This window comes from Gymnoscopelus braueri (genome assembly GCF_963280865.1).
Source record: "Gymnoscopelus braueri genome assembly, chromosome: 11".
In the NCBI taxonomy this organism is placed as follows: Eukaryota; Metazoa; Chordata; class Actinopteri; order Myctophiformes; family Myctophidae; genus Gymnoscopelus; species Gymnoscopelus braueri.
This window is the reverse complement of record NC_137613.1, coordinates 39445751-39464295: the sequence shown is the minus strand read 5'-3', so window position 1 is coordinate 39464295 and position 18545 is coordinate 39445751. Positions and strand designations below refer to the sequence as shown.

General features: G+C 43.3%; 1 protein-coding gene and 1 pseudogene across 6 annotated transcripts in view; one reads left to right on the top strand and one right to left on the bottom strand.

The window, feature by feature from the left end:
- Positions 1-18545, bottom strand: part of akap9 (A kinase (PRKA) anchor protein 9) — a 99661-nt gene that overhangs the window by 71482 nt on the left and 9634 nt on the right. For all 5 annotated transcript variants that reach the window (XM_080443046.1, XM_080443044.1, XM_080443045.1 and 2 more), the window contains exon 2: positions 5647-5901. In XM_080443046.1, coding sequence (XP_080299172.1) covers positions 5647-5901 — 255 coding nt within the window. The remainder of the gene's footprint in view (positions 1-5646; positions 5902-18545) is intronic.
- LOC308095317 (threonine--tRNA ligase 2, cytoplasmic-like) lies at positions 13499-15715 on the top strand (annotated as a pseudogene). The gene has a single exon. The product of its transcript is annotated as a threonine--tRNA ligase 2, cytoplasmic-like (transcript).

The window sequence follows — 18545 nt, the reverse complement described above, 5'->3', positions numbered from 1 at the left end:
ACCAGAATGTACACATTTTACGATTTACTTTAGTTTGATGTATTATACCTCATTTTATTATATCTTATTTAGTTTTTTATATATTGTCAGCAGTCTGCAGGGCATGTCACACCAACATTTCACTACACATGTTTGTATGAGTGACAAATTAAACTCCTTGAATTACATTTTTTTAATTCAATTCAATTACATTGAATCTTGAGGGCTCAACCCCAGGTGCAAAGCAATTGCCAAGGCAAACCAGTCGTTTTTGACTGTGTTGGATGGATGGACGGATACAAACATTGCTTCCCTAAAAGCCCCACCACTAGTAGGGCAAAATAATAATAACTAGAAAAAGTGCTCAGGTCTCTGCCAGGTCAGGTAGGCTATTGTGGCCTCCTGGTGGCGCTATAATAGGCCAACGTGAAAAGGGTGCCATTTCTTCTTAGGCCTTCCACAACAATCGGACACTGACTGCATTCATGATTTGAGGCATTTTGTTAAAAACAATTGTTTTGCTAAATTAGACCTGCTGGTGGCGCGATAACAGGCCAATGTTAACACATTGAGTGCCAAGAACGCATATATGCGTTCTTTGCGTTCTTTTGAATCCATCACTTGAGTGCCAAGAACGCATATATGCGTTTAAAAAAAAAGAAAAAAAAAGAATCCTCAACACAGTGTGAATGTGCGTGCAAAGTTTGACCACAATCAGATGCGTTCATGATTTGCGGAATGTTGTTCAAAACAAGCCAATAATGCAAACTTTAGATGTCAATCTTAGCCAATCAGGATGGAAAATGAAAAATCAAACACATCCGTCTTGATCACATGACTATAGAGATCATGTGTACCGATTTGCGTGAAATTTGGATAAAATTGGAAGGAGTAGTATAAAATAATGTGTTTTACATAAGTCGGCCTCCTGGTGGCGCTATAAAGGGCAGATGTGAAAAATGAAGGGCAAAGGTTTTTCCTTGACCTCTAGGGAGTGTGCATACAAAGTTTTACACAGATCGGTGCAGTTATAGGTAAAAACACGAATCGGCCTGTTATAGCGCCACCATGAGGCTGATTTAAAACATTTCAAATGATATTTCTTCCTCGGCCTAATTGGAATGTGCGTGCAAAATTTCACGGAAATTGCATGCTGTGTTCATTATTTGAGGCATTTTGTTCAAAACAGAGCACTCCTGCAAACTTTGGAAGACATTTTAGCCAATCAGGATGGAATATGAAAAATCTGAAAGACCCGTTTCGTTTAATGACTATAGAGATACCGATTTGCGTGATTTTTGGACAAAGTCTGTAGGAGTACTGTCAAAAAATATGTTTTGCACAAATCGGCCTCCTGGTGGCGCTATAAAAGGCCCATGAGAAAATTTTGGGGCAGAGGTTCTGAATTGGCATCCAGGGAGTGTGTGTGCACAGTTTCGCTGCGATCAAGCCAACGGTGCTGGAGATTAGCTGGTCACAGACGGACGGACACACGGACACACGGACGGACGGACGGACAGGGGGAAAAACATACTCTCTCGCCATGCCTTTCGGCATGGCGGAGACAATAATGTTGGCTAAACCTGAATTAGTCAACCAACCCAAGCCAGTCATACAGAAACACAATAGCTTAAATCAATAGTTCAGCTATAAGTAACATGATCTGTGTTTTTATTTTGAAAAGTAACATCAAGTTAATGTACTGTACATGTAAGACTTCATTTGGTGATTGATCTTAAGGGCCATGCCCATCCCACAACTGAATTGGCAAATACTGTAGTATTCATGTTTCAGTTATCTTGTTCAGTAGTTATAACATCATGAAACGGCGTCTGGTCTTGTTGGCCTACATTAAACAGACACTGCTGCATTGAATACGAAAATGTGAGACTAACCTACTTTTCCTCGACAGTTTGTTTTTTCTCCTTCTTGAGTAATGACAGTCATTATTACAGGCCTTTGAAAGGCTAATTTCTGGATCAAATCTTTTTGAAAAGCCACAGGGCCAGACAGGGAAAGAATTGGCAGATTTTCCTATGGGAGATGGTTATCATTTTTGAGCTTGAGGTTATTCTATCTTGCAAGTCTAATAACGTAGCCCAATATCCAAATATTAACCTAATATTTGAACAAATTTTTTAGGAAGTGGTTTCTCAACTTTTAAATATATAGTTTCTTAGGCACTATTTTAGGAGAATTCTTATATTACGTAGCCCACTCATTTACCTGCCTGGACATTTGCAGGGTTTTACATTTGATATGTAATTCCTGCTTTATAAAACATATTAGGTTCCTGTGTTCGACTTGAGACCGAGTAGCATAACAAAAATGAGCCATAACACAATAATGGTTATAATCACAGTCAATGCACAGTCTGAAAAGGGTCTTGAAAATAGCAGTACAGGACTTCAAGGGGAAACTTTGAAGCAGTGGTGTTTCCACAGCAACGTCTTGCTGTTCAGGGGCATCAGTGGACAGAACATAAAGAACAAGAAAACCTCTGGGTGATTCAAGCCTCTGGCCAAATTGACATGGTTAAGAACAGATACTATTGTGAAGATAATGTCAATTAATGCTATGTTAAAAAGAAAATAAACTAGGGCTCCGCCAGGTCAGGTAGGTTATTGTGGGCCAGCAATGTTGATGGAATATGAAGAATCGGACAGATCCATCTTGATCACATGACTATAGAGATAATGTGTACTGATTTGCGTGATGTTTGGACAAAATCTGTACGAGTAATATAAAAAAATGTTTTGCAAATATCAGCCTCCTGGTGGTGCTATAATAGGGCAATGTCAAAAGGGTGGCATTTGTTTCTTTTTTTTTATTTACATTTTTTATCCCGCAATTTTTGTAACCCATTTTTTTCACCCGGTGCCAATTTCCTAAGTGATCCTGGGCGCTACACCTGCCCTACACCAGCGCTACACCAGTCCCCTTCAGCCTAGGGAGGCCAGGGCCGAGCTCATGCTTCCTTCAATGCATGAGAGCCAACTGACCTTCTTGTCACCTGACAGGGGGGAGTTTCCCTGGTAGGACGTAGCGCGTGGAAGGAACACGTTATTCCAACCAGTTCCCTTCCCCTCCATCAGGCGCCCCGGCTGTCATGGGGGAGGTGGTATAGCGACCAGGATTACTACATGTTTTTGTGAGGGTATTAACTACCCTAGGAGACACGGGGAGAACATGCAAACTCCACACAGAGTAGGCATTTGTTTCTTAACGTAGTGCGAATATGCGTGCAGTTTGGGAGTCAGTAGCCTCGATCTCCAGGCTTTTATTGTTTAGTGTTGCTAAAAAATAAAAGCCTGGCCCAGCGCGTCGGTGTACTCGGTATAAGGAAGTGTTTCACTTCCCAACCAACCAGAGTGCAGTGGGCGTCGCTCGTAATGTTGTTTTCCTCCGAGGTGGAAAGACTGGTGATGCGAGGTTAGTAATGTTGTGTTAACGGGGCGGGGGTTGACGGACAGATCGGTGAACCAATGGGATCAGCCGCAGTCTCTCGCCGGCTCTTTACACCCGCCCCTCTATACACGAAATCAGGAGCGTTGGGGCAGTCTAGGGAGTCAGTAATACTGCCTTATTACTGAGTCCCTACTGCCTTATTACAGACTCCCTGCTGCCTTATGGAGCCTTATTACTGACTCTCTACTACCTTATGCAGTTATTAGTTATTCCCTAATGCCTTATGCAGCCTGATTGCTTTATGCTCTGTTAATATTTAATCCCTATTGCCTTATGCTGCCTTAATGAATTCCTACAGCCTTATGCTCCCTTATTAAATGCAAATATTTGAATGCAAAATTGTTATCCCACGATTTTGTAACCCATTTTTTCACCCAGTGCCAATTGCCTATGTAATCCTCCCTCTGCCAGCTAGTGAGATCCCAGAACTGAGCTCATGCCTCCTTCAATGCATGAGGAGCTAGCAAGCTGCTTCTTATCACCTGACAGGGGTGATAGGTATGTCTATGTCTTGTCTTAAAAAAGCTTTGTGTTGCAATCAGTCACAGCCGTTTATGCCGTGCTTATACATATATACAGACATATACATACAAAGAATACGCAATGATTTACGATTCTGTCCGTAATTCTGACAATCGGCTGAAGCTGACTTTGCTACGTTCGGCACAGAAACTCACTCGCCTTAGCTCGCTCGGCGGTGTCTCTCACGGCTCTAATCTACTTCAGACTGTCGTAACGGTAGTTCTAACAGTTTTTTGCCTAACTTAATGTTAGGGGCTGTAGTCTGTTCTCACCAAGCGGGGCGAGCGTTCCACACCGGCGGGAAAAGTGTTTCAGGCGAGCGTTCCACACCGGCGGGGCAAGTGGTCTGCTCAAAAAATGGGGCCGAGCTGGTTTTGGGGCAAGCGTTCCGGTTACCCATACAAACACAAAGTCACTTGTAGAAGTGGCTGCCGGCGGGGTTCTTTTTCCTTGAGGTCTCACAGACTTATGGGAGGAAATAAATGATAGTTGCAGTCCTAGAGCCCAGCAACCAGCTGTGCAGCAAGGCTACTCTAAGATTTCCTAAACACATTTTCAATTAGAGAGCGAGCATGGGTCCTGGACACAATTAACCACATATGAAAACATCCCTTTATTGTTGGGTGTAACAAGGCCACACGTATCGGCCTCACAGACCATGGTAGCTCAACTTGTTTAAAGGCAACTGCCTGTTTCCATGGTAACTGGTACCTACCACATCCAAGTGATTTTGGGGTAAAGACATGGGCTTTGCTGTAGTTTTGAAAGGAAACTACTGAATAGGCTTGAATGTATAAAAACACATAATATGCAACCTTGGTTGCAAGTACATCTGAGCTTAAGTACAGCACATTATAACAACCTTCTCTAGTAACAGAAGTAATGTAAATGCGTTTGGATATATTTGAATTACAAAAGTGGAAAGTCTTAACCCATTAACTGCCAGAGGTATTTTCATATTTTTTTAGCCAGTGCCAGAGTTTTTCATTGAAAAAGAAAACATTCTCAGGAGCCGAAATACAGAATTTTTAAGTTTTAAGTTAACAAGGAAGTGGATAGGAGTCTAGATCTTTGACTAATCATATCTCCTTGGTCTTATGAAAAAAAAAATAGGTTCGCGTAGATCTACGTGATTGGCAGTGAATCAGTTAAAAGTGATAAGAATTGGAATAGTTAGGTACTCTGCACTAATCACATACTGTAGGTGACTTATTTTAGATTCCAAAAGGTGACAAGTCTGCATGTCTGGTTATAAATGTGCCCCAGCAATGCTACGGTGTTCAGTATCAGGAGTGCCTCTATGGTGGGTGATATTGGTGTTAACCACTTAAACACCAGGATCCGTATTGTGGGGAAAGCTTTCACAGGAAAATAGCAGATACACAGCTATTTTCAGAGAAAGCTTTCACCACAATAACAGAAAAGACACTTGGTTTTATACATTTGATGCTTTTTTGTTTATATGTGATGCTTTTTTGTTTTTTGGAGTTGTTTGTTTTGTATGTTTTAACCTTGATGTTTTGTGTATACGTTCATGCTGTACAGCACTTTGGTCGGCCTTTGGTTGTTTTTAAATGTGCTTTATAAATAAAATTTGACTTGACTAGTATAGAGCCCTGAGGGACTCCAGTCAACCATATGGGGTTTAAGTGGTTAAGTCCACTATGTGACTATTACCTCTATGGTGTAGGTCTGGTCATGCTTGACCGTCTCGCCGCTCCGCAGGGTTCTGGAGAAGGTAAACTCTGTGGTGGGTGGATCCTCTACTCCATGTATTCCTCCCCCAGATATTTTCTCCCCTGCAGGCTGGTCTTGCTCCACCTTCACGCCGCCGGGTGAATCTCCCCCCGACTCCTCCCCTGGCTTCCTTTTCTTCTTCTTTTGTTTCTTCTGGGTGTCTGCGTGGGCTTTCCTCTGCCGGTACTCAGCCAACTACAGCACAAGAGGGATGATGAGAGACGTGAGATGGGCATGTTAAAGACAAACAGAACAGCATCTCTGTGTCAAAGATCAGAGCCTTGGCTCTCTTGAGATGCATTAGCAATGGCTTCGTTTTGACAGCCATGTTCAACAGACAGATTGCCAGTCTAATTTAACCCATTCAATCCGGGAACGCATCTGTGTCATTTTAGATTTTAGCTATAGCCATTATTTTATACTTACAGATCTACACGCTCATAGCACGGCACTCTGTGCTGCGCTATGAGCTTGTAGATCTGCATTTTTTTTTAAATCATGAACATTAACATTTGTGCAAATCTTTGAATATATATCTTTAAAAGCGAACATTTGTAAATCAAGTCTATGCTTCTGGGGGGTCCACTCCCTGGAACAAAATATTTTGAGATGGGGGTCTGTGACCAAATACATATAATTTTGGGGGTCCTTGACATGAAAATGTTTGAGAACCACCGATATTATAGCAACATACGGTTTTCAGAAAACTGGATTTAGAAGACATTTGTAGATGCGTTCCCAGATTGAATGGGTTAAAAAGTAGTTTCAATAGTGGAAACTAGGCTGGATGACTTAGGGGCAGGAGTGGTGGTACAGCAGCCATCCCCGGCTTAACCTGGGTTAGTGTCAAAGTGTCCTTGAGCAAGACACTGAACCCTATGCTGCTAACGATGAGCAGGTTGGTGCCTTGCATGGTTACCTAATGATTTGGTGATTGAGTGAATCGTAGGGGTGTGCCTGCCGATATATCGTCCCGCGATATATCGCGATACGTTTTCGTGACGATGTGTATCGTTTTGGGGGAAAAAAATATCGTTTTGAAAAAAATATATATATATATATATATATATATATATATATATATATATATATATATATATATATATATATATATATATATATATATATATATATATATATATATATATATATATATACTCATTTTTTTCCCAATAATAATAATGCAAAAACAGAAGTATTTGTTTGCACTTGCTTCCCCCCCCATATATTTTCATAAGCTTCCCCCCCCCACCATATATTTTCATAATAAAAAAGTGCCATGTATCGCATCGTATCGATGTCGTGAGCCCAATATCGTATCGTTTTGCGAAATTAGTGTATCGGCACACCCCTAGTGAATCGTGAATTTAGATTGAGTGAATCGTCAATCTATGGGCTTTTTCGTCATGGTCAGCAAACTCTCCAAGCTCAATGAACAGGTCTTACAAAGTTCTGCTTAAAAATCATTCAAAGTCATAATATTTCTCCCAAGGAGTGAGGTGAGCAGAATTTAAAGAGTGAAGGTACCATGGTTTTTCAGTAAATCTCAGGCTGGATTTTACAACATGTTTTCCACCACTACCGGTCACATAATGTTGTTATTCATCTACATGCAACAAGGGTGCTTTAATTGTTAAAATGTTTGCACTAATTACACAGCCTGGATAGTAATAATACACGATTCATTATGTATGACAGCAAGCAGAGAGTAATGTACGAAGCAGGAAAGACAGCAGAAACCACAGGTGTCACACAACAGGCATTACATGGAATGCCATTGCCAAGGATAATGTACACAATTTACGGCTTAACAGGCTCGAGTGTGCCCATCTTTATTATATGATGGATCAATTAAGACAAAATGGGTTAAATACTACTTTGGAAGAGTAGAGTTTTTTTTTTTACTGCTTAGAGTAGGCATATAGGGTTTGCCAGGTAAGGGCAATTCAGATGGTATCAAGTTAGGTGATATAGATTTCCATTGGTGTGTGAATGTATAGGTGAATGTAATGCACATTGTAAAGCGCTTTGAATAATAAGGTGCTATATAAATGCACCATTTACCACCAAGTAGTTACAATGGTAATTGAATCAGAATACATTAATTATGTTATGGACTATAGACTGTTTTTCTTCAAGATTAGTAATGAAAAATGTCAACTTTGCTAGTTTTCTTTTTCTATCAAGCAGTTAAGTGTTTCAGCCTAATGTGAGCGTAATGTGAATTGACGATTACACATGTGTACATTGCAATGTCGATGACCTACAGTGCACAGTTTGGAGTAAATTTACACATATTTTTCCAGAGCAGGTGTAGTGGCTAAATGATTGGGCTGGGCAATATATCAATATTAATATTGCTATTGTGATATGAGACTAGATAACGTCTGGGATTTTGGATATCGTAATATCACGATATCAAGTGTTGTCCTTTTCTGGTTAGTTTTGATCACTTATAAGATAGCCAATCTACAAGCACATATCACATTGTGACTGTGAGCTTGTAGATCTGCTATTTTCACCGTTTGACATTTTCTGAAAAATATAAATAAAATCATCACAATACAATATTATCGCCGATACAGGTATTAAGTTGGTCAAAAATATTGTGATATTTGATTTTGTCCATGTCACCCAGCCCTATAAATGCCCCACCTGTTTAACAAGTCCGTTTGATGCTAAAGGACTAAAGACCCAATATGGCCTTTTTTTTCTCTGTCTCAGTCAACACTTTAGCTAATCATAGTACATCAACCCATTAATATTTCACATCTTCATCCATCAAGGATTTGAATAAAATATTAATCCTAGAGTCAAAGCAAGTTCAAAGAGTTTGAACTGGGGAGAGATTTATAAACAATAATGACTAGACTATAACTGTGACTGAACTGGTTCAAACTGACAATATTTTCCAGTAATGTTAACGGAGTCCTGGAGATGACTATTCTGGGGGAAGCTAATATTACCATCGGCTGCAGGGGATACTGGGCTGTCTGTCCCATTTGGCAGGGGGAGCAGAGCATTGGCTGGCCAAATGAAAGACTGCAGACTATGTAGGTGTATCACCAATCACCATCTGCTGTCTCAAAGATGAAAACAGACAGGCAATATTTGCAAACAAACATAGTTCACAGAGCATTCTCATTGGTAAATCCTTCTGTTTATAATTATTATGACTGTAATAAGCATTAGTTATCAAGACAAGATTCCAGTAATAAAAAGTCCAACAAACAAACCATTAGCAATTTGTCCTTGAACATAGCGCTACATGTCAATACAAATCTAAAACTATCACTTCAAAACAAAGAATTGACAATAAAAATGTTGTGTTCCATTTCCCTGCTGAAAAACCCCCAATGTCAAACTGAGAATGAGATCTAGATTAGCCAACACAGCCTCAACAAAGTGATTATCTGTTACTCAGTGTTTTCTGTTCCCCCCGAATGTTAACGACAGACAAGCCTAGACAATCCTAATCATAGCCTATGATTCCACGCAATGATGTTGCATGCTAAGACGAAGCATGCATATTTAACTGAGACAACCTTTCACACAGCACATCTGTGAGAAATTGCCACAAGGCATAACGAAACTTCAGAATCTGTGACAATGTGACCAACAGGCAAAAAGGTGTGTTCAACAACTTTCAATGCTCCCCGTAAAACATCCATCTGAAACAGATGGAACGAGCAATAAAGTAACTAGAAAAGTGCGATCCTCAGAGCTCAGATCCACGTCAGGCCGGGTTGCCTACCCAGGGCTGTGTTGTGACAGGTTATTGCGCCACCATACTTGGGCTAATGGGAGTTTCACGTCAATCGGACAATGCGTTCATGATTTGTGGCATTTGTGCAAAACCTCTCCTGCAAACTTTTAAATCCAATCGTAGCCAATGGGAATGGCATCTGAAAGATACATCTTGATCACATAACTAACTATATAAAAGGTATACAAATTTTAGTGAGGTTTGGACAGAATCTGTAGAAGTAGTAGCAAAAAGTGTGATAGGGCATGGCATCGAGTTATAATACTGTGATAAGCATCACATTATAACGTGATACCCTACCCATTCCATTATATCGTGATATCAAGTTATAATGCGATTCGTATCGTGTTATAAAGTGATACGCGTCTCGTTAAACCAGATATTTCACCCTGACAAATGGCAGCAATATGCTTCCATGTGAACAATATAGATTACAGTTATAAAATACTTTTATCTCCCGTTGTGTACAGATAAAATACCATCATAAAATAATTTCAGTGAAAATTAGACCCATGATTAGACAAAACACAGAATTAACAGTGACAAATTAGCAAATGTCTGATACATGTCTAATAGTGTTACTGATCATCATACAGTATATCGTCACTGTCAGGTGAAAACCTTGTATGTCCAAAACGGTTACTTTTTACTTTATACAATGGATCCAATGTAGTTATTCACAAGCTCTTGTTCATACTTTTTATTGTTTAAATATTTATAGAATCCACACAACGCTTTACGATGCAACGCGTTGTGAGCTTGTAGATCAGCTATTTTTGCATGACACTGAATTATGACTAAGTAGGGCATTCATTTATGAAAAACATTAAAAGTTGAAATATGGAGATAGGAGGTTTCTGCCATCAGCAACAATATCAATGAGACTGAATGATAAGTTACATCTAATTTACTGTATATATAAGGTCTAGAACCTAACAAAAGGCATTATATCCTACCGACAGCACACAGAAGGGACCTCTGCTTATGCTCTACAATGTGCAACTAATTTCAAATTGAACCGGTTTGTCAATTCAGTAAGCCTTAGCTTGTTTTCACATGTTTATTCTGTGTTAAATATTTCACTTTTTGTTTACCCTGGCATGCATTGCTGCGTGCAGGTTAATAAAAGATGTGTGATCTATGACTTTTACTTTAACAGCTGAGGTTTGTACTGTAACACATCAAATTCAATTAATCACTAAGGCAATCATTTTTCACACTACATTACTTCTTTAAGCAAGCTCCAAAATATTCAAACTGCTGAATAGGATCCATTAAGCCTTATTGAACACCAGCCCACGGGGATTTGCGGGGTACAACCATGATTAACACCACCTTCTCTTCTTAAGGATTAACCTTATGTCTAAGCCAAGTACATCCACAGGGAACCACAATTCCTGACAGATGCCAATTTCTGCACCTTTTGCAAACAACAAGCTTTGCTTTTGATAGAGCTATTAACACCTCTGAGCAAATGAATTCCCAATTTGGGCCTAGCTTGTCATTTAGGTCAGGACAATAATTTTCTGTGATATAGTGGCATCTTGTGGGCTAAAAACATAACCCATCATAGTAAAGGCCCGTTTACAATTACTCATTAAGAGCATGACCAATGGAAAGCTGTAAATTGTATTCAAGAACCATCACAATTACCTGGTAAGAGTGGTAACCATGCTTGAAAACACACAAGGAAAACACACAAATTGTAGCCAAGTAGATGTAGATGAACCTGTGTCTGAGACATTCATACATTAGACACCACATTCTAATATTCCATTTGCACACCTCTCTGCATTATCTTAATGAGGTAAAAACCTAGACTCAGCCATGCCTCTCACATACTTTCATCCACTGATTAATGAACACATATTAAGAGCACACAGGCAGAGACAGCTGAGTACTTCTTAAGGAAATTTATAACAAATCTAATTAATCATACTCACTGGAGAGACACTTCACGATATCAATAAAAGAGCATGCTACAGTAAGAGCATGACCGGATGTATGCTGGTTAGTTAGTCTCAACAGACAGTCTCCCTTCCAGACAGAGCACCTTGCCGCTACACACAGTAAAGTATCAATTAAAGACTGCACACATATTTTGTGAGGTATTCTCTCCCCAGCATCAACCCTATACCCCACTCCTATCTTCCAGACCAAGCAATTACTAGCTTAAAGCTCCCACCCCCCTCCCCATACCAAACAAATCCTAACTGAAAGCCTCCAATAACCCAGTTCGACATACAACAGAATTATGTTTTATTAAGCAACCAGCAACATTAATGATTCAGACAATTTCCAAGTTGTGAAAATTAGTTTTAAAGTCGTGAAAAAACAAACAGTATTCTCTCTGCTCTATCTGGTCTTAACCATAGACTGTAAAAAGAATGGACATGCCATTGGTTTCTAGAATCTGGAAATCTGGTATTGCAGGACTTCCGCATTTAAAATGCTACAGCGCATGCTTCTATCGTCTGAAACGCTAGTGCGCCTGCCTGCTCTATTGGGTCCAAAATCAGATCAATCCAGGAAGTAGAGGTACTTCCGGGTGCTTCATGCGCTGGTGAGCGACTTTCATTGAAATGAACAGCTGGGGGCGGGGCAGTCCGCCCTCTAGATATATTATAACTCTATGCTTACAACGTGTAATGGGTATTGCATAACCGGGTAAGGGCATGCACTCTCACCTTGCATCGCTCCCTAGCAGACCTGTGCCCAACGGGCACAAGTTATCTAATATAAAATTGATTTTGCCACAACGTTCAGAGAATCTTGCACCACAGCGCAACCTCTGGTGGAGGTGAGGTACTGCCCCACATGCCCCTAATGTAAAAATGCCTGCATTGTAATGCCTATACGATTCGGCATAACAGCTGTTCCTCTGCCCAATCTATCTGCATTTGTTGGCTTTATAGTAGTACCGACTCGTAAGGTGCTTGGACTAAAGGGAGTTGACCTACTCGGGGCTGAAACAGTGAGACTGGATGTTGACGGAGTCAACCTTTACGCGACACCATTACTGCGCGTAGCTAACATGCCTTTACTCCAAGCACCTTACGAGTCGGTACTACCCCAACTCATGAGCACAGGAAGACGATTCAGGTGCAAGGCCAAATTGTTCTGAATAAACGAATGAATAGCAATCGCTTGGATACTGCAGTTCCAGACGCAATGTCCAGAAATACACTTCTGACAGGGCGGCCGAGTATATGCCATCAAGCTCTAGGTGGAGAGTTGCAGTAGGCATAACTTGTCTTGCACTAAGTGAGTGAAGTCAAGTTCTAGCTGAAGCCCACACCATGGAGGCCAAAGGAAAGCCCACAGCTAGACACGTGAATCTTAAAACTTAAGAGCCTCACAGGGTAGCGGCAGGGACCAACCCCATGTACAACGACCTTGAGAACATGGAAAGTATTATCAAGAATATATAATCCAACCTCCGTGAAGAAACCTCATCCAACTGTCCTCATGGGGCAGAGGGCTCATCACTACTCCGTAAATAAACCTCATCCAAATGTCCTCATGGGGCAGCGTGCTCATCACTACCTCAAGTAATGTATGATGGTCAAAACATGCAGAGCAGACAAAGATGGAGGCACAGGCGAATACTGGCGGCAAATGCAAGGAAATGTTCTCTGATTTTGGACGTATTCCCACAGGAAATCCGTGGGGTGGCGTATGCCAGAGAACGTTTTGGGATTTTTTACGTATTTCCAGGGGAAATCCGTGGGGCAGCTGTTGCGAACGTTCAGGGCATACTTGCCAGCACTGGCCTATATATGGAGATCCTCATAAATGGAGACGATCGACCTACGAAATCTGACAGCATAGAATCTCTAGAAAGGGAGATTCCTAACATACCTTGCTCTGACATCAGAAAACCCCTCCTGGAAGAACGCACACGCAGGGCGTTAGGTCCCGCCCCTTTCCCTCTAGTCTGACCAATGAGCGTCGGCAGTTTCGGTGTGACGTCGTGGGTTGGTTCCGGTGTCATGGCGCGTCGCAGTGAAGTAGACACTGATGTGATGTTATGCTCTTATTAATGATAATAGTAATGTTATTATAGGATGGTTGCCATGGCAGCGGCTCCGCTTAGGACGCTGCTCAGATGTAAAGCACACAGGACGCTGCTGCGCGTGCACAGAGCCTATAGCCAGTTGCAGGTGTCCTCTGTTGTGTCAGATCGTCTGAGGCTCTTCGAGTCTCTCGGGGAGAAACGGCCCAACAAGACGAGAGGCGGAGCTACAGAGAGGCCCCTCAGCATCCGATTGGCTGATGGCAGGACGGTAGAGGGCAGAGCTGGTGTGACCACGCCCCTTCTCGTGGCACAGAGCATACGGGTGAAAGGAGCACTGATGAGCAGAGTGAATGGCAAACTGTGTGGTCTCCTGCGCCCCCTAGAGGAAGACTGTGAACTGCAGCTTCTGGACTTCAACACAATTGAGGGCAAACAGGCGTTGTGGAGGACGGCGGGGTGCGTTCTGGGAGGGGTGCTGGAGGCGGCGCTGGGTGCTGAGCTGTGCAGAGAGGGAGTGACGGAGTTCGGTCTCTACTGTGACCATCTGCTGGAGAACAGCTCTTTGTCTCTGGTGGAGGTGGAGGACAGATGTAAGGAGGCTGCGTCTCTCAGACCTGTCCTCTCCACCCTGGAGATCCAGAGGCATCACGTCCAACAGCTGTTCCAGAGCAACGAGCTGAGACTGCAGCTCATTGAAGAGCAGATGACCGGGTCCAATGTGACAGTGTACAGATGTGGAGACCGTGTAGGAGTGTGTAATGGACCTCTTCTTCCTCACACTGGCCTCATCAAGGTCTTCAAAATGTTACAGGTGTCTCCCATGACCTTAGCCAATCAGCCGCAGACGTCGGGTCTGATGCGGTTGCTGGGCGTGGCGTTTCCAGGAGAGCGGGAGAGGAAGGTGTGGGAGGAGGAGAAGGAGGAGGCGAGGAGGAGAGACCACTGACTCATTGGGACGGACCAGAGTCTGTTCTTCTTCAATGACGTCAGTCCTGGAAGTTGCTTCTTTCTGCCCAAAGGAGCTCATATTTACAACACACTGACTGACCTGATGAAGAGTGAATATAAGAGGCGGGGCTTCCAGGAGGTCGTGACCCCGACCTTGTACAGCAAGGCATTGTGGGAGCGTTCGGGTCACTGGGAGCATTACTGTGACAACATGTTCACCGTGGCAACCGAGGACAGTCACACCTACGCTCTGAAACCTATGAACTGTCCTGCACACTGTGTGATGTTTGAGCAGGATGTGAGGTCATGGAGGGAGCTTCCTCTCCGCTGGGCGGACTTCGGAGTTCTTCACAGAAACGAGTTGTCTGGGGCGCTGAGTGGCCTCACTCGGGTCCGCAGGTTCTGTCAGGACGACGCACACATCTTCTGCATGCCAGAGCAGCTGGAGGACGAGATGGCTGTCTGGACTTGTCTGTTTACCAGACGTTTGGCTTCTCCTTCCACTGTCTGCTGTCCACCCGACCTTCACCCTGTCTGGGAGAGCCGGAGCTCTGGGACAGCGCCGAACAGCAGTTGGAGAGGAGTCTCCAGGAGTCTCCGGGAGACGGAGCCTTCTACGGGCCAAAGATAGACATCCTGATCAAAGACGCCATTGGTCGACAGCACCAGTGTGCCACCATCCAATTGGACTTCCAGCTGCCAATCAGATTTGATCTGCAGTATGTTGGACCGGATGGACAGAACCACAGACCAGTAATGATCCACAGAGCTGTGCTGGGATCAGTGGAGAGGATGATCGCCATCCTGGCTGAACACTTTGGAGGGAAATGGCCGCTGTGGTTATCTCCAGCGCAGGTGATGGTTATCCCTGTAGGGGGCGACAATGAGCCTTATGCCCAGCAGGTGGTCCAGGACTTCCGTGAAGCAGGCTTCATGGCCAGTGTGAATGAAGACCAGGGAGCCACCTTAAACCGGAAGATCCGTTCTGCCCAGCTGGCCCAGTACAACTACATACTGGTGGTGGGGGAGAAGGAGCGTGTGAGCGACACGGTGAGCGTGAGCAGCAGAGGAGGTCAGCAGCTTGGCAGGAGGAGCAGGGAGAAGGTGCTGAGAGGCCTCACACACCTCCGAGACTCCAGGAGCAACCAGGAAGACTTCTGACCCCCTCGAACCCTAAACTCTGACATGATGGACTGTGGTGGGCTGCTGACTTGCAGCCCCTCAACCCCCACTATCCCCCTCTCTATACACACACACACACACACACACACACACACACACACACACACACTTAGTATTACCATACTTGTGATGACTTTAAAAGTTTATGACAGCAATTTTTATGGATTCTATTTAAAGGGATATTTCACTTTCAAAAAAACTTTTGGTCATTTTATCGTCTACTCAGGCTTTTATGAGCCCCCCAGACCGTTTTTAAGTTGCTTGATTTAGTATTTAGATATTTGATAATCATTTTATCAGACACGCCCCCTTCCTATACAAACCCATTATAACTTAAAACTCCATTTTAACCTGTTAGATTCATCAAAAACACCCGTCCTTGGTTCTGGTGACTCACCCTGCCCTCCTAATACGCGAGGGGGCTGTGTTTTTTCATTTATTATTATATATTTTTTTAATATATTAAATTTTTTCCATTTTCAAAAAAAAATATTAAAAAAATTATGAAAAAAGTTATCGAAAAAACACGGCCCCCTCGCGTATTAGGAGGGCAGGGTGAGTCACCAGAACCAAGGACGGGTGTTTTTGACGAATCTAACAGGTTAAAAATGGAGTTTGAAGTTATAATGGGTTTGTATAGGAAGGGGGCGTGTCTGATAAAATGAATATCAAATATCTAAATACTGAATCAAGCAACTTAAAAACGGACTGGGGGGCTCTCAAAAGCCTGAGTAGACGATAGAATGACCAAAAGTTTTTTTGAAAGTGAAATATCCCTTTAAGCTTTTTGCCTAAGTCTGTCTAACTCATGTCTGAAGCCAAACATTGCCGAACTACAAGCTCACTTTGTGTCGTGCTGTGCTTTTTTTTTTTAGGGGGGGGGGGGGGGGGGGGGGCAGGAAATAGTCCTTGGAATGTCTATTTCTTAAATTCTACTATACTTGTGGGGACATTTGTCCCCCAAGTAATGCGCACACACACACACACACACACAAACACACACACACACACACACACACGCCGTTGTCAGTGCCGACAGGACTGCTGGTTTTGTGTAGTTTGTTTGACTTGCATTGGAGTGTTGACTCTCTGAAAGGAAAACTATAAGCGCCACACAAAAAAAGTGGATCCCACGAGGCAAAAATCCAATGCAAAACGACTATTGAGGAGTGAGACCATTGTACATAATAGTTTGAATGCATTCAAACGTCTATTTTTACAACTTTGGTTTAGGCAAACAAATGGAATAAAATCTTGCAGACTACTCTGCACTTAAAGAAAAACTATGAGCGAAATGGCTGTCAAGTGGAACCCGATGCTTCGACTTGACACTGTACAGCGCCGCCAAACGCGCCGTAATGGGACGTAGCTGGACGCTCCGCCCCTTTTCTTCCACGTAAGGAAGAGGGAGACAACGGATACAAAACATAAAGATTGTTAAGACTATTGAAGTGAGGCTTCATGTATATGTATTTATGTATGTACAGTGTCTATCAATAAACCGTACCACTTCAATAAAAAACTATAAAATAAAAAAAACTCCATATGTGGAGATAACCGAAACATCCAGGACTGACATCATAGTCCCAGATTTGGGCATAACTGACATAGCCCACTCCATATATGGATATGCCTGACACTACCCGACGTCACCGTAGTGACATCAGGGGGCACAGCCAACAGTATGTGCTTCTGGTTGCTTGGCAACATGAATGTGTACAAAATACATATAAAGGCATGTATTGTGCAATGTGCCATGACGTTGAAGTGGTGGTTCATTTGGCCTTTCAAAAGGCAGGTCTCGATGGGATCTGAACCAGTCCAAGGTTCGAGGGTTAAGGAGGTTATAGATGTGAATCCTTTCCACCAAGCAGGTGTAATTATCATTCTTAACGCTGTTCAACAGAATGAAAAAAGGACACCACATCAGAATGATGGCTGATAAGAGGACATGGAGAGCCTCTCTGGCTGTGCTGTGGATTCTTTCCGTTGTGGTACACAGCCAGAGAGCAGAACCCACTCAACAACAACAACATCTGGAGTCTATATTCAACCAGTACGGTGAGAACGGTAGCATGTCTCTGGAAAGTCTGGAGCGTCTCCTGCACAGTGCCGATCTGGACCGCATCAGGACGGTCATGGTTCAACACCATGAGCATGACCATACGCATGACCATGACCATGACAATCACCATCCGGATCCGGACCTCCCCCCAAGAAACTTCACCACAGCATGGGTGGGTGGCTTTGTGTCCGTCACAGTGATCAGTCTTGCATCTCTGCTGGGGGTATTCCTCATCCCTCTGATGAACCGCCCCTTCTTCAAGTTCCTTCTCAGCTTCCTGGTTGCGTTGGCAGTGGGCACACTCTGTGGAGACGCTTTCCTTCACCTCATCCCCCATTCCCAAAGTGGTCACCACCACCACCATGACCATCACCTCCACAACGTCCATGAAGAGCATGAGGAGAGTCTTGACGGGGTGTGGAAGGGTCTGACGGTGTTGGCAGGAATCAACTTCATGTTGCTCACGGAACACTTGCTGACTATGGTAAAGATGTACAATGACAAGAAACACAACAACGGCGACACCTCAGTGACCTGCGACAGAATGGGCATCGGCGAAGAGGGGAAGGTGATGCTGGTACTGCCCCACCCGCCGCCGGTGTCAGTCGACATTGCCGCGACCCCCAGTTCTGCCTACACGGATGACTGCGAGAACAAGCCTCACTCCGACTTCCATAACACAGTGAAGGGTAACGCCGCGGGGCCCACGCATACAAGTCACCACAAATACAACCACATCCTGAACCACCAACACTCCCAGAACCACCAGTCACACAGCCACCGCTACTCCCAGGAGCTCATCCAACAGGCTGGGATCAGCACTCTGGCCTGGATGGTTCTCATGGGAGACGGTCTGCACA